The 23,863-nt window shown below is 41.1% G+C and overlaps 1 protein-coding gene across 2 annotated transcripts in view; it reads right to left on the reverse strand.

Moving 5' to 3' along the window:
* NREP (neuronal regeneration related protein) overlaps nucleotides 1–22,962 on the reverse strand; it is a 28,718-nt gene extending 5,756 nt beyond the window's left edge. The window contains exons 1-3 of one of the 2 annotated variants that reach the window (XM_082837351.1): nucleotides 22,888–22,962; nucleotides 21,511–21,579; nucleotides 195–272 (exon numbers count right to left, since the gene is read on the reverse strand). In XM_082837351.1, coding sequence (XP_082693477.1) covers nucleotides 195–272; nucleotides 21,511–21,513 — 81 coding nt within the window. In that variant the 5' untranslated portion in view covers nucleotides 21,514–21,579; nucleotides 22,888–22,962. Of the gene's footprint in view, nucleotides 1–194; nucleotides 273–21,510; nucleotides 21,581–22,887 lie in introns of those variants that run through there. The other variant, XM_082837352.1, reaches the window with a different exon arrangement.
* Between the last annotated feature and the right edge of the window lie 901 nt (nucleotides 22,963–23,863).

Consider the following 23,863-nt stretch of genomic DNA (forward strand, 5'->3'; position numbering starts at 1 on the left):
TAGGATATTCTTCTTCTTTTTGTAGTATATGTTATTTCCAAGGTCATAATAGTATCAGGTTAATGGATTATTATAGTAGACAATAATGAGTATTAAAATTAGAAATAATTGGGTTTTGAAATTGTTTCTAAATGGAAAAGAACCAAAAACCCAAAACCAAAAAACCTTAACAAAATGTCAGCTAGAGATCTTACCTTAGGAAGCCTTCCCTCCATTTCCTTGTTTGGAAATGGTTCTTGACTGACCCAGACAGAAAGCTCTGGGTAAGAAACCTAGAGAGATATAAAAGTACACACATTCAGATTAAAAACTGGATCCACTCTGAAACCACTTGGGAACAGCTTAATGAGCTCAATTCTCCTCAATGGTCACTTATTTGCCAATTGCAACTTAGAGTGCTGGGGAAGCCCGTCAGTTCTTCAGACTGTCAGTGTGCTTCTGAATGTACACTGCACTCAGGAGAGTTTTAGCTCAATGTCTTCCAAGACCGAGTCCAGCAGAGCAGAGATATCAATCAGTGCTATCTTTTAGCATGCAAAGTGGTAGCTTCGTGGCTTACTGCCTGAGCAAACTAAGGCACTGGGGAGGCCTAATTTTCAAAGCAACCTGTGATAAGCATCCTTGCAAAACTCCATGTTTATGAGATAAATGTGTCATGTACCCACCAAACACTGTTAAATCCTGATTCATTTATTAGAAGGCTCAATTATGCACAAAACATATGGAGGAAAGGAAGAAGCAGCCTGCATGCTCCCCAGATCCACACGTCCGCTGATAACATACTCTGCCCAGCTGCCTGAAAGTAGCCAAGTGTCTCAGAGAGGGGCAGGGCAGGGGACTGGTGGCATCGCCATGAATGATTCAGAGAGCGCTAGCTGTTGCATATGGGGGTGGGGCAGGGGTGGGACGAGGTGGAGAGAGTGAGTCCCACTGAGCAACTCTTCTTTCAATATTAAAAAGGGTTATGACCATCCTACGAAGGTTGCTGACTAGCTGTTCTCCATCTCTGGTAAAGGCAGGAGAGGGGATAAGGACTTAAATTACAACTACAGATTTAGGTCAGCTGTAAGGAAGAACTTGGCATAAGAATTGTTAAATTACTAAAAGAATTTAGAGAGGAAAACTGTGAAATCTTCTTTAAGAAATTTAGAAACCGAATCCAACAACCATCTGTCAGGGCTAATTTACATTTGATACAGCCCTGCTTGAAGGGAGGGGAGAAAATTAGGTAAGATTCCCTCCAGATCTGATTCTCTAGATGCTGTAAATGAGCTTCACATTTAATAAATAATATTAAGAATTACACCTCATTAATTGGTTAACAGACTTGTATGTCTTTTTTTGTTTATGTTTGAAAGCACTAGATGTGGTAGCCTAATCATCGGGCTGACTGCAATGTTTTCAATGTCCCCATCAGTCACTTTGGTCAGGGGGTCTGAGGCACAAAATGTGACGGCTGTGCCTGTTTTGTGGGAGAGTCTAACAGAAACTATCTTTGCTCAACCCCAGGGACATTTATGGCACATCCCACTGTACGAAGTAATCTTACATGCATTACCTAATTTATCCTGAAGGTAGGTTGTAAATAGGTCTTATCATTACAGAGAAGAGGAAACTGAAACTCAGAAAGGTCACATGACTTGCCCAAAGTCACACAGTGTAGGATAGGACTCAAACTCAAGCCAGGCTCCCAGGTTCTGAAGCTGGGTTCTTTCCGCCATCCTGATGCCCTCGAATTATCCCAGAATGCAAATTGCCTACCACCTCTCTTTCAAAATTACACCAGTCCACAGCCACCACACACATTTAAATATTTGAGAGCTCATGCTGCAAGAACTGGGCCTGTTTTCTGACTTTGGACTGGGTCTGCTTTCTGGGCCATGCGGTTCCCCCAACCCCAAACTCCTGCCTCTTGCTCAGCTTTCCCTGCTCTGCTCAGCTCCTTCTAGGAGAACGCCACCATCTGCCTTGTCTGGGACAAACAGCCACCACTGACATTCCCCTGAACCAGGAATGGGTGAAAAGAACAAAACTGCAATCTTAGATACACAAGCTTTGTTTAAGGCTTAAGAGAAAGTCACAGCACACAGAATCCCACTTTGGGAAATTATAGGAGATCTCAACTTGGGACCTACTGTAAATTCACTCCAATAAATAGATAAAAGACGATGACATCTCTACATTACTGCTTTTCAAGGTGTGCTTTAAGTATAATTAAAAACATGACACGTATCAGCAAGAAATAATACTCTACTGTAAACCAAAAACATTGATAGAAATACATGTAGAAGCATAGTAGGCACATGGATGCAATGAAAAGCAAAATCAAGTAAATGTTGTATCTGTTTTCTTATGCTTTTTTATGATACTCTACTTTAACAAAATGACGCTACATGAGCATTTAACTTCCAGGTCCAAAACATGAATACTGAAGCCACCCAAGTTTGATCTGTAGGGAAAAATAGCTTACCCCTCAGAAATTACTATACTTACTGTTACAATACTTATTACAAGTTTTTTTCCCCAAGAACTTTCCTTTTTTTAAAGAAAAACAGCCAGCGACTGCATGCCAATGAGTATCTGCTGGCAAACCCATGACTAAGGAAACTTCCTTCCCTACTTCAAATTTGTTCTTTTGAAACATATTAATTTAGCTACAGATTGACCAAGGGCACTTCTAATTAGGCATTTTCTTAGTGTGTGAATCATAAAGTAATCAGTGTATATGTCAGGAAAAATAAATGTCACTTTGGCCTTGTGGTAAATTCATCTTGTCTCCTTCTGAGTCAGAATTTTAAGCCCAAAATGGCAGGGACATATAAGAATCTCAATTACATTCTTAACACCTGTCTGGCTGGTCTCTAAGAACTCAGTAGATCCCTGGACACAGAATCTCAAGGGGAGTAGTTAAACTTTTATTTTTTGGTTTGGGGAAAAGGTGGTAGTTATTAGAAATATATGCTACCTACATTACAGCTTTGTTCATTCCTATACCTGTGGTGTTTTGAAGACTCTTAACATGAAGGACTTAAGAGGAAAAAAATCAATGACTATCATTATCCTTACTCTCAAATAACTTAGAATACCTTTGTCCATGCGGGCATTCACCATGAGTTTGTGAAATACCAGCAGCGTGCTGCACACAGATAGACTCTGGATATCACAAGAAGAGAAATAGAGTTCCTGACTCCTAGGAACTCAAATCAAGGGGCAGGGGAGGCAAACAGCAGGGGCGATAGATCCTCTAAAAGATCATTTTAAAGCATGTGCTATGGGCTGAACTGTGTTTCCCCCAAAATCCATACGTTGAAGTCCTAACCCCCAATACTTCAGAATGTAACTGTATTTGGAGATAGGGTAATAAAGAGGTAATTAAGTTAAAATGTGGTCATATGGGTGGGCCCTAATCCATTATGACTGGTGTACCTATAAGGAGGAAATCAGGACACATCTACACAGAGGGAAGACCATGTGAGGACACAGGGAGAAGACAGCCATCTACAAGTCAAGGTGAGAGGCCTCAGAAGAAACCAACCCTGCTGACACCTTGACCTCAGATCTTGAGGCTCCAGAATTGTGAGAAAATAAATTTCTGTTGTTTAAGCCACCTAGTCTGGGGTACTCTGTTTTGACAGCCCTAGGAAACTAACACAGTGTGTTTTAAGTGCAATTTTAAAAAATGTATAGGTTATGTCAACTGTAATAGCGGTTGGAATATCCATCAACAGATTTAAAAAAACAAACAAAACCAACATTTAGCAAGACATCCACTAGTGCTGTCAAGAGAGGAAGTAAGGGTGGCAGCGAGGGACCTGGGAGGGTATGTGATGGCTGCCAGATGCAAGCCAAGGAAGACAGAAGGCTGAGGGGTAAGGATGTAATGAACTCTGTGGGGGGAGGCGCCTCCATGGCCAGATCTCGCTACAGCTCTCAGTGGCCACAATAGTAACGACACAGATGCAACCCCACAGGCTGCTTCTTACCTAGTTCAGAATATCAGAAGCTGACAATGATCCTGTGATAGAGGCTTCTGAGTGCTGATAATATGTGGGTCAGAAAAGAAGGTAAGTTGACCTATCTTTCCGGAGAGCATCTGTGCTTGCTGGACCCCAAAGCTGTTCATTCTTCTTGGTATTAGTCAACTGATGCTCCGAAAGTGGACACATGGTTTAAATTGTATCCCTTGCATTCAGGTTTCTGGATTCAAGTTTGTATTTTTCATGAAGACCGGTTAAACTAACTTTTCCTCTCTTAAACTTCACCAAGTTCTCTCTTGGTGGTGGTGGTGTGAGCACCTCAGAAATGTAAGCACATGGGAATCCCTCACAACTGTTGTTTTATTAAACAAGTAAACCAAAGTTTGTCTTAGTCTTCACAAGAGAAGTGTGTTCTCTTAAAACTGTCTTCCATATATAAAATAAACAACTGTTTGTTTTTGCTCAAGTAAAATCCTCAAACCCTCTCGAATACTGCTCTTCCAGATGTCAGGAATCAGAAAAGCAAGCTATAGCCTCAGCAATTAAGAAAACATCAGTGTTTGTGAAAATACAGAGGGGATGAAATATTTTAATGTTTTAAATTGGAGAACATGCAAAGGTTTTGCTTGAATTCGGGGGAAGGTTGAGTGTTTATGCTCATTGAATATGTTAGTCAATGCGTCTTTTTCTATAATGCCACATTTATCTCATTGATGACTATGTTTAGAAACAACGGAACATGAAGAATCATGTTGGTTTAAATACACTAATCATGATAGATATATATTTAGATATCCATGAGCAATTCTTAGTTAAAACCAATTTTTTTTGCTTTCAAGTATATTTTATATATTTTAACCCACTAATATAGTTTTATGGAGAAAAGGTACTATTTCTTCCTCATTCCCTTAAATGTATTTGATGGTTGGGCATTTAAGTTTCAATTGTCTATCACTGCATACAAGTTTAGAAGAAAATGCTCATGGTTTTTGCCTTTTGTAATCTTTATTTCCTTCTTTCTTTCCAGGCTTGTTTTATTCTCAGGGCAATGCATAGTGAAAAATAACTTCATTTTTTAAAGTCTATAAGACAATTAGCTTGCAATGATTATTGCCAAATTAGAAAAATAAAATGCGGAGGAATCAGAGACCACTCAGGCAAGGTACCCCGGCCCCTCAAAATGCCAACTAGATTATCATTCAAATTATTTTTTCTAACCTCTCAAGCTTTTCATTGCAAAACTTGCTATTTATTTTCCAACAGTATAGTCCACATACAGAATCAATCTAACTGACATGCTTCCTATCACTTCTACCAAACTGCATGTAAATTTTGAACTATATCTATTTAGTACCTGTTTCTAAATTCGTATTTTCCCCTGCTCATTTACTGTCTTTATCAATATTTCTTTGGGGAGACTGTTATATGAGAACAATCTTCAAAGCAGGGTCATGGCTTTATTCGGAGCCTAAATATACCACAGACATATATGCTGCTTATTTCGCTGGTTAACGTAATTTCTCAGAAACCTGCTATGAAGATGTTGCATGGCTTGCTTGTTAATGACCATAATTATAATATTATTTTCTACCCTTAGTGGGATTCTATGTGCTTAAACAATGGCCTTTTTATGACTTACCAAGGATAGGTGCCCACCCCCAGCAATTAGGAGAGGGAACTAGAGTGGCAGATGTCCAACCTGCATAATTAATTCTTTGAGCAGCAAAGGAGTATATTTTATCATCTCTCTGCCAGTGTGTGTGTGTGTGTGTGTGTGTGTGTGTGTGCGCGCACGCGCGCGGAGCCAAGTTCTATTCTGCCTAATTGGCTGGGAGGTTGTGAAACCCAGTACTGTAATACAAGGAGAATTTATGTGCACATACATGCTCTTCATTTCTGCAAATACCCTTTGAAGTGGTGCTATTAAGAATCTCCCTCAAAAGTCAGTCTTCTCCCAGGTGTTACTGGTCATGGGAGAGGGCAGAATGTAAACTGAAACCATAAATGAGTTACAAGGTCATTTTCTCTGAACAGCATTACATCAAAGATTAGATGGTGCCAAAAGATGATGCACTGAGCTGTCTCTCTAGAGACCTACTCTTAGAGATCTGCCTAACCCTGTGAATGCTGCTTGGAGATGGAGTACACAGTGGGGGAAATGACCTGCAATTAGAAGACCAAAAGATAAATATGCAGAACACTGGGTCATTCAGATAGTGTACGTCACCTCTGCAGATTCTGGAAAGTAAAATAAAAGTGTTAGTTGGTCCCTAAGTTGGCCAACATTCTGGTTCGAGAACTAAGTGAAACATGCAGCGACCTAACTTAAATACACACACACACACACACACACACACACACACACACAGGAGCTGGCTGTGGTAACAATGGGTAATCACAGAGAAAGACTTACAAACACCTGACTGTTGCACTCAACCACAAATGCCCTCCTGCTAGAAAGGAAGGCATGGCCTTTTAGGGCGCTGCTGTATTACAACACTTGCTGACACTCCCGGTTTTTCCATGGCCTGGTAAGTTCTTAATCTGTAGAAATGAGGGTGGGAGAGACAACCGGGTTCATAGCTCACAAACCGGTTAAGCCCACTGGTATTAACTTTGCTTTGGGTGCGTATGTTTACTATGGGCACAGAAAATGTCCACATTTTATTACTATTATGCAGCAGATTATGTTACTGCCCGTGATTACAGGTCAGGCAGGCAAAGGATTCATATCTCTTTACTTTGTGAGTTGGGGTGTTTGAAACAAGCTGTGTACAGTTTAATAGTGGAATCCTCTAGATTCCCTCTGCTGGTTGTGAAGCCATCTTGAGAGGCCGCTGATGAATATGTGGGAGCCTGACAGCTGTGGAATTTCATTTCTAGATTTCAACTAGGCAGAGAAAGGAAAAGGAAGTCTCCTCACTGGCAACAAAATGAAAGTGTTTACATGTGAAATTAATCGTCAGCACAAAGAGCTTTCACAGTCACTCTGTTCCACAATATAATATTCTGCTTGTTTGGCTGCTGAGTCTTTTAAAATTTGATTTCTATGAATAAGAACAAAGACTTAGTTAGAGGAGCCAGGAATCAAGTCAGGAGCAAGTCACAAAAGGTTAACAACATTACCCAACTCTGCTCTGTCACCCCTCTTTGAAACCATGCGCTATGTGAGTTTGGGGGGTTTGGATGGCGTGTGGTTCAAGGCAGGGGTGAAGCAGTAGCTGGCGAACTCAGTGTGCTGAACCCGAGGTCAGTTGCAAACGTTTGTATTGTGCAAACTCCTCTCATCCCAGCCTCATTCCTTTCCAACAGGAACGTGCCTAACACAAAGCAATCCACCTAAAGGCTCCATAAATCCAAAAAAGGGAGTTACTGATCGAGGAATTCTCAGATTTCTGCCAAGGCACCCTCCCCTGGGCTGGAGGTCAGCCTGGTACAGGAATCAGAGCCAAAATGTGGACTGGACTCCGGGAATTAAGTTCAACACTTCAAATCTAGACTTTTAATGGGCGACTTTTCTTTTCAGTGATGAAGACAAAACAAAGTACAAAAAGCTGATAACAGCCCAAAGTAAACCAGGAGAAAAAGTACAAGAAGAAAGCTTGGAAACAAATCTCATAAGGGATATCTAAGAAGAGATTTTCTGAACAAAGGGAAAAAATAAAGCAGCTTTTAAAAACTCTAGTTTGAGATTAAGCAGTTTGTGAGTGAACAATAAGAAAGTGCAGGCCACAAAACAAGACATTTGCTCTTTTCAGCAGAAAAAAAATACTGGCCTTTGTTAACTAGCAAGAAAAAAGAAAAGGCCCCTCAGGCATTTAAGCACAGCATAAGCTTCTCCTTGCCCCATGACCTCAACAAATATGTTAATAAAATCTTTACCTCCCTGGAGTGGAACCAGAATAAATATTTACTTAACACGTCTGAGTTCTAAGTCTGGACCACCTTATTCCCTTATATAAATTGGTTTTCATTTGTAACCAAGAAATCAGAAAAACACCACATCTTGCAATGTTTCTCCTACTTTTAAGGCGAAAGAAGAAGGAAGGATGAAAGGGAATGAAGGGAGGGAAGAGAGGAAGAAAGAAAGAGAGAGAGCAAAAGACTGAAAAACAGGAAAACGAAGGAAGGACGGAAGGAAGGAAAGAAAGAAAACCATATTGGGCCCCAGTGCACCAAACTGCACTTAGGAATTTTTGAACTGTATTCTCTGCCACAAATGAGAGTCACGCTGTTGATATGCTTTCCAATACTAGACATCTGGAACTAGCAGGACTTTTTCCAAGCACATTCCAAGGTTAATAGGAAACATCTAGACTTGCTTTTATTAGCTGGTTTGAATAATTTTAGGTATGCTGGGTTTCAAACAACTGTAAGAAGTCTGATTTCTACTCACCAAGAATACTGATTTTTCTTTCCTCTTGTCCTGAAGTTACTGCACCATCCACTAAAATCTTATAAAACTTTTCACCAACAACATGGAAGAATAAGTCTTCAAAACTCAGATTTCTTTCGCTAAAGCCCTCAATCAAAGGCTAGTGCAATAGGTATTTATTTATCTGGACATAAGGATTTGGGGTTCTTCTTGATCTGGATGAATGATGAGATAACCAGTTGCTTTTGACGAGCTTGTGGACATTTCAAAGCATTCCTATTGATGACATGAGCAAGACTGACTTTTCCAGAAAGTGTGTATTTTCTCCCAAAGTGCTCATTCCGAAAGAAGTTATTCTCGCTTTCCATCAATGCACCCTCTTCTGCTGGCAGCTGCAAACCGCTCAGCATTTAGCAAAACACATTTCACAGTTCAGTGTTTGTCTTGCACCGTCTTGGTCATTCAAAGACTGATAACTCTTTAACAGCAAACAGCATCATAACAGATCACCAAATTTGGAGGGAAAATGGTTTCTGTTGTGGAGAGGGTGTAATTAAAACTGGTTTAAATCAGAGGCTAGTTGATTATCTTATAAGAAGTTTGGCTTTAAAAAGGGGGAAAATATAGCCAGATCCGTATCTGCATGCTGTAAGTGTTTAGGTCACAAACAGGGCACTAAGAGGCTTCCAGTAACCTGTCGTCTATGAAAACTGGCAAAAAGCTAAAAGTACAAGAGGAATAGAATAAGGTTAGGATGGATGTGCCCCTGTACACCACCTGGATTTTCAGCCCCACTGAGTACAGCTTGGTCTGATTCAGTATTAGTCTTCTCCCTGACAAAGGCTCAGCCAGGCAGTACCATGGGAAGCAGAGAAGACCTATGGGGGTGGCCACCAACCCAAATAGACAAGGTGTTTCGGTACTGGGAGTCACCCAAAAAATACTTCAAGAGTTGTGAAGATAACTGCAAAAGGAATGCCAAATTAGGAGGCTAAATTCCCCGGGAAAGGGATCACATATTCCAACTGACGCGAAAAAGCCAGCTTTGGAAACTCAGAACTTCATTCCAAGTCCTGACTGCATTCTGCGACAACAGAATACATTGACATTGACATCTTCTGGGCTTTTCCCCCTCAGTCCTTCTTCCATTGCAAACCAATCAGCAAAACTATACTACTCCAAAGGAAGAGAACTGTGAGCAATGCATGAGGGTTGTTGGAACCCACACGGGCAGAGTATGTAAATTTGGAGACCCACAGTTTCCCATGGCAATGCATACTAGAGTTCATTGTAATTTTTTTTTTTTTTTAATTTTAGGCATGTTTTCCAGGCACACTCATTTAATCCTCAGGGTGCTGTCGCAAGGACGAAGTGCATCAATACCTGTAAAGCCATGGCAACAGGGTCCAGCACACAAGGACTAAGTGGATCTGGGGTAGCTGTTATTATCATCACCCTCACAGTCTGACAGATGAGAATGCTGAGGGGGAGCAGTCAGGGAGCCTGCCCAAGATCACACACCCAAGAAATGGAGAAGACAGGATGTGAACCCAGTCTCTCTTCTCAGAGAACACGGTCTCTCAATATCGATCTTCTCTGCTATTTCCCCAGAGCTACCTGCAGTGGCGTCATGAGGCTCCTGAGAGCTGGGGCCTGTTTTCAACCCCCAAGTAGGTGCTGAGCATCTCCACTTAGTGCCCTTGTGATGAAATTTAGATAGATTTCTGACACCTACTATCAAGAGTAGTTTTCTCAGAAATATTTGTTACTCTGCCAGCTGTGTTTCTGATAAATAGCTGCCCTCAGAAATAACTTACCTAAAACAATCAGCACTGTCTGAGGGCACAGAGGGTGTGCTCGTCCACATGTCACTACAGTAGTGGGGGAAAGACTACTCTTAGAGCAGCAACTCTCGCTTGGCTACATGAGGGCTGCGGATCTAATTAAACCCCAGCAACACTCATCACCACAGTTTTGTCTTTTTCAGTTTTCCCTGGAAGGAAATGTTCAGCACAATATAAATATCTAGCAAACACTGCAGCTAATTACAAAGGGCATTTGCTGAGAAACAAATGGTTTTCATATGACCCCTAAATGAACTCTCAAACGACTTCTTCTCTGATGGCCTAGTAACGGACAGTCTAATCCAGAATATTTTTCTTTCATCAGATGCCTTTGAAATCATGTTCACTGTAACTCTGCTTTTCAAAATTTCAATTTCAGAACAAACTGTTTAGTCAAAGGAGAATTAAACTCTTATCTTTACCAATGATATACAGATATACAAACCATACACTACATATAAAGTAATCCTAGTTGAAGAGGAAGAAAACAAACACTTATTAGACCAGAGAGGCAGTGTGGAAACTACTAAGAATGGTAATTCAGAAAGAAAAAAAAATTTAACCCGATTCCATTTGGAAACTTTTAATTAATGTAGTAGAAATGCAGTCAGTACTAAAGACAGAAAAATGGAAACAGAGATCAGGGAACAAGCCAATTATTAGTTGTTTCTATCATGAAGGTAACAAATAGAAAATAACAAGGAAAGTAGTATCTGATCCTCAGACTACAGGCACAGTACTGTATTCAATCAGTCAAAGACATAGTGCCCCTCTGAGTTTGTCTGAACAACGTAAGAATACTGATCAGTTTGGTAAAAATTCACATTAACTATCAGATGAATTGTTTATATGATGCCAAAGAAACAAATTTAATTGAATTTCTGATTGAATTGATTGTGACAGTGTAGACAATTAATCCTGTAAAAGAAAATTAAAGTTTCAAAAGGAGTCCTCATGAAAAAAAAAAGCATAGCCTTAATGAAGATGAAATGAAAAGATATGGAGACTTGACTCCCAGACCTTGATAACAAGATCAGAACAATTTGAGATTCTATTATCAAGAAATGAACAAAATATCCAAAGGCCAGAGGCATTCTGTGATGTATAATTAGACCTAAGTCTCCACAGGGCACATGAAATGGAGCCTTAGCTGCGGTCCAGAGCACCTAGGCTTTGGAAACAGTCAAATCCAGGTGACTAAGGATCAAAATTACAAAGATGAGAAGGGCTCCAAGAAGATGTAGGCAGAATTTTTGATGCTCTATTAACTGAATTGGTTGAGTAGATATATTAATTGATTATCCAATCAATAAATCAAGAAACAGTTACCAAGTACTTACTTTCTGTGAAGCATTTAATATTTAGTAGGTAGCTTTCAGCTCTAGAGAATGAACATATTATCAAAGAAAATGTCCCATGACCTTGGGCTGGAAGTGCCAAAGTAGCAAAGAAAACCCTTTTTTTTTTTTTTTCTCAAAAAAGTTTTTCAGAGCTAAGCCACCAAATCCTGGATATCTATTCAGGAAAGGAGAGGGCTAGTTAATGAATTCATCTTTTCAAATTCTAATTCTCTTAGCCATGCAACCACAGAAAGTACATGAGATCGCATCTTTCAAACAGTGGGTCCGTTCCCTGCCCAGTATTCATTCTCTCAGCCAGTGTTAACTGAGTCCCTACAACGCAGCAGGCACTAGGCTAAATGTTCAACCATGTGCTGCCAACAGTGCACGCAGGTTCAGCAACCACCTGGCAAAGGTGCACAAGAACAGACTCTCCCCTCATGGTCTCAGTAAGCCTTTTGGTAACTTTCACTATGACGACAATGAAGGACATGAAACAGTCCTTCTTAGTAAAGTACTTGATAACAATCCCTTACTTGGGTCATGTTTATAAGTATCTTAGTCAATAAGTTTTATTCATCTAACTACAGACGCTAGTTTTTCCTTGACAGTTCTTAACGCTGGCTGCCAAACACGCAGTATCTTCTAATTTCTACTCTTTCCTGTCCAAGAATGGGTTCTATATCTGACACTGACTTTATCCAATAAAAGTGACCTCAAAATGCCTGGACCCATTTTAAACCCAACTTTTGTAGATTTCTCCCTGTTCAGCCACTGGACTGCAGTATTTTTCCCTGCTGGAATTGTATCAAACACAATTCAGACAGGAAGGCTGTTACCTGCCCCAGTAATCAAAGGACACTGGTGTGTGATGGTGATCTGAGTAAGGGCTGGAGTGGAGAAGGGAGAAGAGCTAGAACCGGGCAACGACACCAAAACTTCTGTGCACGTTATGAATCTCCCTCTTGTTTTAATTGCCTATTGGTATGAGTCTCTGGCTCATATTTTCACTGGCAACAACCATTCAGCCATTCTCCCTTTCTTTCCAGTCAATGGCTCTGGTTCCCAATTTCAGCTTAAAAGGGGCAAAGAGACCTTCCTTTCATCAAGCACATTCTCTTAAATATCTTCTCCTTCTCCTTTTCAAACACGAATTATGTTTGTATTTTAGTCTAGGAAAGTGAGGATAAACAAGGATAGTGTAAAATCAAGGGTTTAAAAATACTTCCAGGGCTTCCCTGGTGGCGCAGTGGTTGAGAGTCCGCCTGCCGATGCAGGGGACACGGGTTCGTGCCCCAGTCCGGGAAGATCCCGCATGCCGCAGAGCAGCTGCGCCCGTGAGCCGTGGTCGCTGAGCCTGCGTCTGGAGCCTGTGCTCCGCAAGGGGAGAGGCCACAACAGTGAGAGGTCCGCGTACCGCCAAAAAAAAAAAAAAATACTTCCAGCTAGATAATCCTAACACTTTTCAGGCACAAAGCTTAGACTCGAAACCATTCTAAGGTAATAAGAGGCAATCATTTCACTTATGAAGATATCATTACCTTGTGAAACCAGAGCAGATGATGCTCTACCGTCATGAATGCCTTAGTCAGACTGCTGAGAGGCAAACTGGGACCACTGGCAAAACACCATTGATAACCTGGAGCACAACGGCACCCCACAGCCAGTGTTCTGGATGGATGTGTGACTCCACCCTAAAGATGAGAGTCCTCTTCCAGCAGACCACACTGAACTAACCTTCTGGACACTCTCAGGGCCTCTTCTGTCTAAAGAAGTGTAGAGGAAGGGAGCACAGAACTGCAGAGCTGGTTTTGTATTGTGCTTAGACTTCACTTAACTCTCCCCTTTTACCTCCCTAACAAACACTGAGCCTTCTTTATTCAGTGAGAGGGGTTTTCAGCAGCAAATTCATCACCTGTCCATGGTGATCTCATTTCCTGGGTCATACATTCTACAATCTGCACTGTCGCGACCCTGCAAAGTGTTGGGCTATTACTAGTTGTAAATCTCAAGGTGAACCACCCGGTTCTGCCCAGAAATAACAGATCTCCACGTATCCCTGAGCTCTGACTCATTCATGTATTCCACAGACATTTATCGATTACTAAGAGTGTGCCAGTTCCTACACGGGTATTGGAGCAGTGGTCAGAGTGGTTCATGGAGGTGCAATCTATTCTAAGGTCCATGAAGGTTAGGGGTTCTTTCTACTTTGTAGGAAAAGAATGCCAATCAACTTCACTAGCTGTTCTAGAGTGTCCTCTCAATGACGAAACTTTCCCACATCTGAACTCACCATCCTGGTAGAGGAAAAGGAGAAAAATGAGGCAACACAGCCTCAACTGCTATCATAAAAAGAGGCCTGATGTTCACTTACTAGTGGTCAGTGTTCGTGTTTCAAGTTTACAATCTTGGAGGGTAGAAAAGCATGCAGAAAGAAGCCAGCTACAAGAAGACTGTTGTGTGATGAGTGTACAGAGGAGCATGAGATCATCCCTGCTGGATGTCCTGGGGTGAGTTTCATGGAGGAGTTGTCATTTAAATTCAGTCTGGAAGAAGAGCTTTATTTTGTCAGGAGGAGCATTCTTTCTAGGACTGAGTAAGCAAAGGCACAGAGGGAGGGCCTCCTGGGGCGTGTTCAGAATAACAAGTGGCCTGGTCCCTCTAAGAAAATATATGCTATAGTAGCTAGAAATAAAAGATGAGTTCACATAGTTCCTGGCATGGCTGCCCAGCCACAGAAATTAAACTTATGAAGGTTTAAACACCGAAGTTGAAAAAAAATACTTGAAAGTATGAGGTGGGAGTAGGCTTAAGGAATTCAAGGAACAGTGCTTACCTATGTCACTTACTGAGAGACTTAGGGGATGAGTCCAACCTCATCTGAAGGGGCCAAAGGAGCTGGTAAAATTGTTTCATATTGAAAACCTTGCAGCTGATGCCTTCTGAGTCTGTGCTGTTTCCAGAAAAATCCTTCTTGGTCTTGGCTTTCCCCAACTTTTGTGTATCATGTGACAAGATTCCCTTATGATGGTCACTAGACTACTGACTAAATTAGTAACAGCCTGTAGGCCTCAAATTGTAAACAATTTTATTATGGTGATGTAAGTGTTGGCTTGAACTCTGAATACGTACATCTGGCTAATCAGGAAGAAGTAGAGAGAGAGAACCAGCTGGGTGCGTGTGGTTACAACTGATTAGCACATGGCTACACCCAGTTAGCCTCACAGAAGGGACGCATGGGGCCGCCTTTCATGCAGCTGGCACGGCAGCAACACCCTCTCTGGCCAAGTGGACACTGACGAACCCTCTGGCATTTACCAGTGGAAGTGCTGCCACCTTCTCCCAAGAAAGAGGTTAAGCGTATGCTCCCTTCCCAATTCCTTCCAGCTAGGGACCTTCTTTCTTTTCCACCACTCCACCCTGACCCAAAGAGAGTGAGAGGCAGCAGTAAATTAAGCGTACAATCAATCAGAAGGTGTATGTGAGTGTGTGTGCCCTTTTCTGTTGGGCACAATCAAAACGCAAAGAACCTGAGACAGGCTGGAACCTGAGTGAGAGCCTCGGGCCATCTCCAAGATGCCCGCTCAGTGGCTTCCTCTGGCTCAGCACATCAAGTCCTCAACCTCTAGGTCGAGTGTGTGAGGTCTGTCTTCGAGAGCACAGAGGCCCTAAACAGGGAGGAGGACATTCCCTACTGTAGTAAAAACGCATTATGCTCACTCCTGTAAGCATACTTTTCTTTTATGAGAAATATGCTTTTCTCTCAACTAAATCTACCGGAATATTCTTAATTCTTCATTCACTCAATATTTATTAAGGATTGATGCTAAGCCCTAAAAATCTTAAGAAGGCATAGTACCTGCTCTCAAGGAGCTTCTAAGTTTCAAATTTTGTGCCGACTCCAATCAGTTGTTAATAGAACAAGATTGTGAGGATTGGGAAATCATATTCAGGGTGAATAATAATAATGAGCGTCAAGACACTGATTAGCAATGTCTGCCACAGGTATATAGCAGGAGTCAGTGGTGGCACACATGCCATACATTTGTCATCTCTGGGTCTAGCTGAATTTCTACCTCCTTAAAAAAAAGTTTTTGCCTATAATCCCCAGTCCCCAATAATACCACTCTTCTGCATTTTACAATTTAGCACTAGATTATACTGCACGACAATGTTTAAGTTTGTCATGCATATTAGTCTTCTTGCCACAACTAAAATATAAATCCACTGAGGCCACTGGCCAACTGTGCACTTTCCATAATGCAAAGAACTAAGCATAAAGAAAATGCTCAACAACAACAACAACAACAACAACTTGTTCAGCTGACATGGGAATATATGCATAACCCTACTGCTAACTCTTCTCATTTTCTTTTCTTTTTTTTTTTTTTTACTCTTCTCATTTTCTTCAGTACTTTCAGACATGGCATCTTTGTTTTCTTGGGACCACTTTCATAATATCACAGAATGAGATTATACTGGAAATAAGTAAAGACTCTTTAAAGTTCCAAAACTGGGAGCAAAGGTCCTCCTGGATCCCAGAGGGGATTTTTAGGACTGCAGGAGAAGCTGCTGTGAGTTTTGAGTACCACAGCTAGATCAAACCTGGAGAACTAGCATCGTACCAGGTTGTTCAGAGTGTGGTTCTAAATGCTGGTAAAGGTGAGCAATTGCAAGCCATTCTTTTTGGGCAAGTGGCTTTATGGCTTAAGCACATTTTTTTTCTCCTGTTAATAAATAATAGATGATCTCCCTGGTGGTGCAGTGGTTAAGAATCTGCCTGCTAATGCAGGGGACACGGGTTCAAGCCCCAGTCTGGGAAGATCCCACATGCCGCGGAGCAACTAAGCCCATGCGCCACAACTACTGAGCCTGCGTTCTAGAGCCCACAAGCCACAACTACTGAGCCTGTGTGCCACAACTACTGAAGCTCGCGTGCCTAGAGCCCATGCTCCGCAACAAGAGAAGCCACTTCAGTGAGAAGCCTGCGCACCGCAACAAAGAGTAGCCCCTGCTCACTGCAACTAGAGAAAGCCCACCTGCAGCAACGAAGACCCAACGTGGCCAAAAAAAATAAAATAAAATAAATTTATTAAAAACAATCAATATGCCATTGAGGTACATTAAAAAAGAAAAGGGGGGGAAGGAAAATAATTTGCTGTGGAAACTAAAATTACACTCACTTCAACTTCCTAGCTCTTTAGAAGAATGGAAGGATACAAATTACTTCTAGTCCACCAAAACTAAACAAGATTAAGTCATTAATGATGAATTTTTTGAAAGTCCAACTTAATAGGTATTAGCATGTATAGCCAAATATTTACTGAGCTTCTAACATATATTTAATACTTTATTAAGCACTATATATGAAGTTTATAAACCCTCTGGGAGCCTATAATTTAGCTGGTCAGTGAAAGAAATGTATGTGGTCCAACTAACAAATAATGCAAGAGAGTATAATCTAGTGTTACACTAGGTTAATACCATGTCACTGCTACTAATAACTGAATTGATATTTAGAATTTAGTTGAGAGCCATGCTAATGCTTAAGTCCCAAACCATTAGAGCTGCTAATACTGTCATGTGCTAGTAGATCAGTTTCAGGATCACTGCTGTTTTTTAAACCACTGAGATGAGAGATTCTTGAAGCTGTCCTTAGGTGCAAAACATGTCCAGAAATACCCATTTCAGATAAATTTAGAACCAATAAGTAATATTTTTAGTAACCATAATTTCTACAGCTGTGGGCTGAGATTTATGGTTAACCTGTTTTCCAGTACAAAGCAAAGGAGTGGTTTAAAATTAGAATTTTTTAAATGTATCTTCATCAACTAAGATGACACAGTCCATGTACATGCAATATATTTTCTGGTATACTCAAATTGGATTTGCTGGTAAGATTTCCTTACTGCTAGTTTTTTCCTGAATAAGAAAGGAATTATTCAGATAATTCAGGCAAATCCCTCCCACTCCTACCTCACTCCAGCAACATTTTGAATAGCCAAGATGAATCAGACAAAAATCAACTTTTTTTTTTGTTTTAAGCATAATTATTCAGATAATTATCTCAACCCTCCACTTCACTTTGGTTGTGAGAATAAGACCTTAAAAGACTTTCCAGCCAGAAACAGCATTTAAAAAAATATGTGCAAGCGCAAGGAGGCCACAGTACTTCACTCCAAGGCTCCCAGTTGGTCCAATGTAAGTGAACAGGATGTATAAGACTCATAATCTGGAGGTTACTCATTTGGCTTACTAAAGTATTCATATTTTAGAAGTGTATTTTCTGATTTTAAAGTATTCATCTTAGGGTTTAAAATAAAGTGAATTCCTTCAGTGTATTTATGAAGATCTGATTTACATGCCAGTTTTTAAGGATTGCATCAGGTTAAAATAGAAGAAACAAACAAACAAAATAATAGAATGGTGCTTTAAATAACTGTTTATTCCAAGATTTCTGCTTAAATATCTTCTCCTGCCTGAAATATCTATTTAGTTCAAGAGGAAGCAGGACTGGGGCTAAACCCAGATAGACCATCCCTACTGTCCTCATTCCCTAAACAATTCCTAATTCTCCCCTCACAGTGTGCTAGAAGGCCTGGTGAAAGAGAAGATAGTACCATCTAAAATTACCCTCCTAGGTACTTTTCAGCATCTCCACAATCAAGAATCACTAAGCAACTTGTAAATTTACATTCCAAAACCCAACGGCACAGCTACCAACAGGACCTCATCCCTCCGCAATCTTTGTATTTTTCTTCAAACAAGGAAACCTTATGTTAATGGAGAGATTATTGAAAGAGTCTCCTTGTAAGCCCATGAATGCCACTTCACAGACTGTACAGAAAGCAGAGCTCTATGAATGGTACAATGGAGTCAACTCATCTTTTTGAAAAGCTCAGCATCGGTCTTAGAGAGAATCTAAAATTGTTCCAATTCCTAGGTCTCTGTTAAAACATAATGAGCCCATGCTTATGCCACTGTGAATCCATGGCACATCCATACTTGGAGGCAAGTTTACAGCACAGAGGGTAGTCATGTTGAAAATAAGGACTTACTCTTGACATTGAATTAAATAATTTAGTTTTTCAAACTATTCAATAAGACCCATCTGCTCATTCTGAAGTATTTTCTTCTCAGTGATGTACCTGAAGCAAGTACCTTTAAAATAAAACAGCTAAGTAAAAACCAAGGACCCATATAAAAATATAATCTTAGAAATTAAATTTAACAAAAAGCCAAATATAAATTAAAGGAATGCAGAAGATTTCTGCAGACTCACAATATCTTGTTAATTGCAAAGAAGGGGGTGGGGTGGGGACTAGAAAAACGTATGTTTACTAGAAAACTGAAAAAGCTGAGGGATGAGTTATTTAAAAAAAATTCTAGAAAACTAAGATAAGGCAAACCACACTCAAAATTAAAACTTTTAACAGTCCTCCTAAAAGGCACAACCCCAGATGAACTGTAGTCTATGTAAATGGTGCCCCCTGGAGTTGTGCCCAAAGGGTCCCCTACACAGAATACAATGTGATTAAAGCCTTGTAGTGTCAACAAAGCAGTTGTATTTTTTTGGTAATGCAAAAGGCACATTAGTATTCTTTAGTGCCTTCAAATTATCGTTGTGAAACATCACTTTAGGGTATGTCAAATGTCTAAATATTGAATCACTCTGTTTTGAATTCTGGAGTCTACTAGTTAATTTCTTACTCTGGAATGAGCTGACTATAAATTTGTATTTGGAATAGGCCCTTTACTAAGCAGCTCAAATACACTGAAATTAGATCCTCTTTAATGTTTTAAATTATGTAAATGGAAATACACATTTAACAGAAAAGGCATGTTTGTATATTTTCTAGAGGTGGCCAGGTGTTAACGCTATTGCTTCCCTAGTACTAGTTTCTACTGTATACGGGCTAAGTCTTTAAAAAGCCAGTTACACAGATCAGCAAAGTAATCTGTTTTAATCAAGGAAAGAAAATAACTTCATTTTTCCAAAAAGGAGAAAAGGAGGTATAAGACCCCTCTAATATCAGTTTTAAAAAAAACACAATCGAAACTTTTTTTTTTACATTAGAATGTGAAAAGACTTTGAAGACCTCAGACCTCCTGGAATAAGAGAATTGCTAGAAAGTTACTTGGAATCACCCACGGACAATAACTGTCGGTGGTTTCATTTCAGGCAATGGGCTTGTGCCAAAAGGGACTGACATCTTGATGAAAGGATCACCAAAAAGTTGTGAGAATTTTTCCATGACTCAAAATCCTTCCAAGAGCAACAAATTGTGATTTCTCATTCTGCCACCATACATAAACGACAACTGTGAGAAATTGACAACATGTAGTAATAACTCGAATTTGCTCTTCGGCATGCAAATCGTTCCAACTTTCATTCTCGGCTTTGGCACACATGCTTGCCTTCCACAAAGCTCACTCGGCTCACTACTATGGAAACATGATATTTACTCTTTGAGTCTGATCTATAGGGCTAGTTTTGGCAGAGTCAGTGGTCAAATTGATGTTCAACCAAACTGGTCACCTGACATATCACAACACATATGAATCTTCATGGTCTATCTATGGTGACACAAAGGGTAAGGTTCTGGGATAAAGAGCTATAAGACATGATGATGTGGCCAGTCACAGTAAAAGATAATTAAATAAACAAAAATACTTTGCAGCAGTTTATTTTATTACCGTCCTAGAACTCTATGACAATGGCTAGTTAGGAATTTAATATGGAGTTAGGAACCATTTGCACAAAACCTACTGATTAGTTTAATTTTCTGTTCATCCCTTTTGCCTCCAACCTTACGTTCCTTAATTTGGTAATTTTCAATCTATGTCCAAACAAGATCTATTTGATTAGGTGCTTTGACACCCACCTGTTGAAATTACAGGTGAGGCACACACAAAAAATAAGAGCTTACTTATTAACAGAATTCAAACAGAATTCATTTAACTGCTTCTGGTTCATTTTTCTCGTTGGAAGCTTATACTTGGATTGTTCTCAAAGAAAATATCAAGTACATCGGATTCAATTTTGATTCATTAAATTCCTCCCTCGTTTAAAAGAAAAAATGAAAACTAAATTTGGAAATCACACACTCTAAGTGGCAAAGAGGTGTTTTAAAGAGCATAAACATCTGCAGGAGGACATGCTGTACTTAAGTGAAAAGTTTCATGACATTTCTGTTCTATTTTTCAGTTCAACTTTATTTCCATAGAGGAAATTTTTCAAAGAAAATTAATACACTTATTCAACTGTTTATAACGTGTATTTCATCTATTTCTCTAATCAGTCATCAAACACTTAACTTCCTCCTCTGTGGATCATAATGCTTGTCAGAAATAGTTACACTTTCATTTAGAGGATAACATGCTTATCTTCTAAAACTGAGCAGATATCTCTCATAAATGAAGTTATAAATCAACAACAACAAAAAAACACTAATTATGTTAGAGATACAATAGACAGTGTATTAATATAAAAGTCCATGCTCTATGTATATATTGCTTTTAAAGACAGCAGATTCTATAGCTGTTGGATTAGCTGGACACAGACTCCTATTTTGGGGGATAAGTTCTGGCTATCTCTAACAGAAGACTCATTGCTTTGTTTGAGCCCTACTGCTGCCACCTCTTCCACGCATGTCACAACATATCACTCTTCTTAAAGAACAGAATGGTTTCTGTTGTTGGAGTTAAATAAATCGCCACTTCTTAAAGAGGAATTTCAGTTTTCTATTCAAAATGATTGAAAATCAAAAGACCTAATCCCTAATTCACCACATCCAGTTCATATAAATTGCTGTACTGCAAAGCTCCCCAGGCTAGAGACAGAACCTTTGAAAGGTCAGATGGGGTAGGAACAATGGAGGGTTCAAGCAGGATGAAGGTGGGTGGTTGATATTTATATGGAATAAAGACTAATAAGAAGCAACTGAGAATCTCCTCTGATGACCAATGCTTACCATTTTGAGAATCCTTAACAGTCTTGGCCTTGCACCCTCCCTCTCTTCAGTCCAAGGAGACCAACCAACCTGCAAAATATGTTTAAATACAGTAGACAAATTGCCACACCACAGGTCAGCAAATGAGAAAGCCTGTTTAGAGGCTACAGACAAATAACCATTTTCTGTGGTTAAGCTAAGTTACATGCAAATTATTGTAACCACTGGGGCTTCTGAAAGAGCTTTTCAATCGGTCTGTAGGCTTAAATAGGGGACAAAGGAATCCCTGGTACCTAGCTTCCCAGAGTCCTGGGCTATTCTTATGTTGGGTTCATCTTTAAATTGCAGGAGTTCAAACTTAAAAGTAGAACCAAGTGATAAAAATAGATTGTTTTCTGGCTGCTCTTTGTTCCCAGACATACTACTGGCAGTATATTTGCAATCAAGACAGCAGAATAGGAATCAGCCTTCCACCGCGTAGTGTAATGCCTCAGAGTGGATATTTTTGGAAATGGCACTGCATTACATAACCTTCCGTGCTTAAAAAAAAAAAAAAAAAAAAAAAAAAAACTACACTGAGGGGGAAAAGTCAGGCATATACACCATTATGCCCTTCTCCCTAAACCAAATAAACATTAATGTACATGCTGCAGTGATTTTCCTCTCAACCTTTGTATCATCAGAACACAGTTCTTTTGTTAACATAAGTTAAGACAAAAATTAAGATGAATGGAGAAACTAAAAGTTCTCTAACAGGGTATCTTAAGCTCTTCGAGTTTTCCTATAATGGTATTACAGATACATATAAATGCAAATGAGATTATTATCATCATCAAGCAAAAAGCAGTCAGTTATTTTTAAGCCCTCCCTCCCCTGAAGTTCAACTGCTTTATAAGAAAATGCAGGAGAAAAAAAAGTGTTGCAAGATCGAATGCCTGGAAAGACCCCAGGAGGCGACAGCAGCTTTGAAAGAGTAATAAAGTCTAAGGATGGAGGGATACAAATTCATTTTATAAAAGGCTGGGGGGGGGGGGAGGCTTGCATGCACCAAAGTGCATCTCATGAAAAGAAACAAAACAGTTCCTAACAATGCTTTATGAGCAAGAAGAACAAAAATTAACCACACCAACAAGCAAAAAACCCCACCCCTTCGCAAAAGAATTCTCCCTCTTAACTTGTGCATTTTTTAAAAAAAAGCCCAAGTTAAATTCCAGCCTTAATGCAGTAGGACCCAAAATGCCAGAATTTCTCCAAGTACACGCTTCAGCTCTTTAAAATTAAGAGGGAAGAAGCATGAACTCTGCAGGGTTGAAGGGTCCAGCTAAGAGCAACGGAAAGAAATCGACACAAAAGAGAAAGCAGCGCTCCCGGCCGGGGATGGGAATGGCATATACTTACAGACAAAAGCCCCGCTCCCTGTTCACTCTCTCCTCTCTACACCTGAAACACAAATGTGGATGAAAAAGGGTATCATGCTAGAAAGACAGCTGGGGGATGGGGAGAGGGGGCAGGGGGAGGGAAAAGGGGTGGAGGAAGAGGAGGGAGGAGGGGGAAGGGAAACAAAACCCAAACCAGCTTCACTTCCAAGAAGTGCAGCCTTGGAAAAAGGAGGGGAAGGTCTCCCTGCCTCGCGCTCTCTCTCTCTCCAAGAGTGTGTCTCTTTCTCTAAGAGTCAGTTTCTTTCTCTCTCCCTCTCTCTGCTGCTAGTGTGCTAGTGAACAATGAGCTAATTCTGATGGGCTGGTGCGGCGCCAGCGCCCCAGCCTTGCTGCCACTGTGCTGCCGCGGCGGAGCCAGACTGCTTACTCGGCAGGAATCGGCGACTCGGGGCCCGGTCGGCGAGCGGCCAACGAGCGCGCGCCCCGGCCCTCGGCACCCCGGGCACCCCGCTGCCCCCACTGCGCTGGCCCGGGCCTGGGGGACAAAGGGGCCCGCAGACAGGCGCGCCGCCCCGGCCCCGCCCCCCGCAGCGCGGCGCGCACTCACGCCGGCCCGGCCTCTGTTGCCCCGGCGGGCTTCTTCGCCTCGACGTGCGGTTGCTTTTCAGACAAATAAGGAGGCGGAGGAGGCGGTTTGGGGGCGAGCCAAGCGTGAAGGCGGCCAGGGCGCTGCATAGCCCGGCGGCTGGCCAAGGCCGCGGGGAGAGGCGGCGCGGCCCGTACTGTAATAATAAACCTGCAGCAGAGGGCATCTGAGGGAAAGAGGACGGCGACGGGCGGCAGCCGCCTTCCCTTTTATGTGCCTGTCCCGAGCCGAGCAGAAAATGGTGCCCGCGGCGGCGCGGAGCCACACAGACACACAAAGAGCCGGCGTTGCATGCGTTTGCGCACGACCCGGGTCTGCCCAGCCGGGGACGCGCGCCCCGTTCCCGGCC

This window comes from Leucopleurus acutus (genome assembly GCF_964270905.1).
Source record: "Leucopleurus acutus genome assembly, chromosome: 3".
Lineage (NCBI taxonomy): Eukaryota > Metazoa > Chordata > Mammalia > Artiodactyla > Delphinidae > Leucopleurus > Leucopleurus acutus.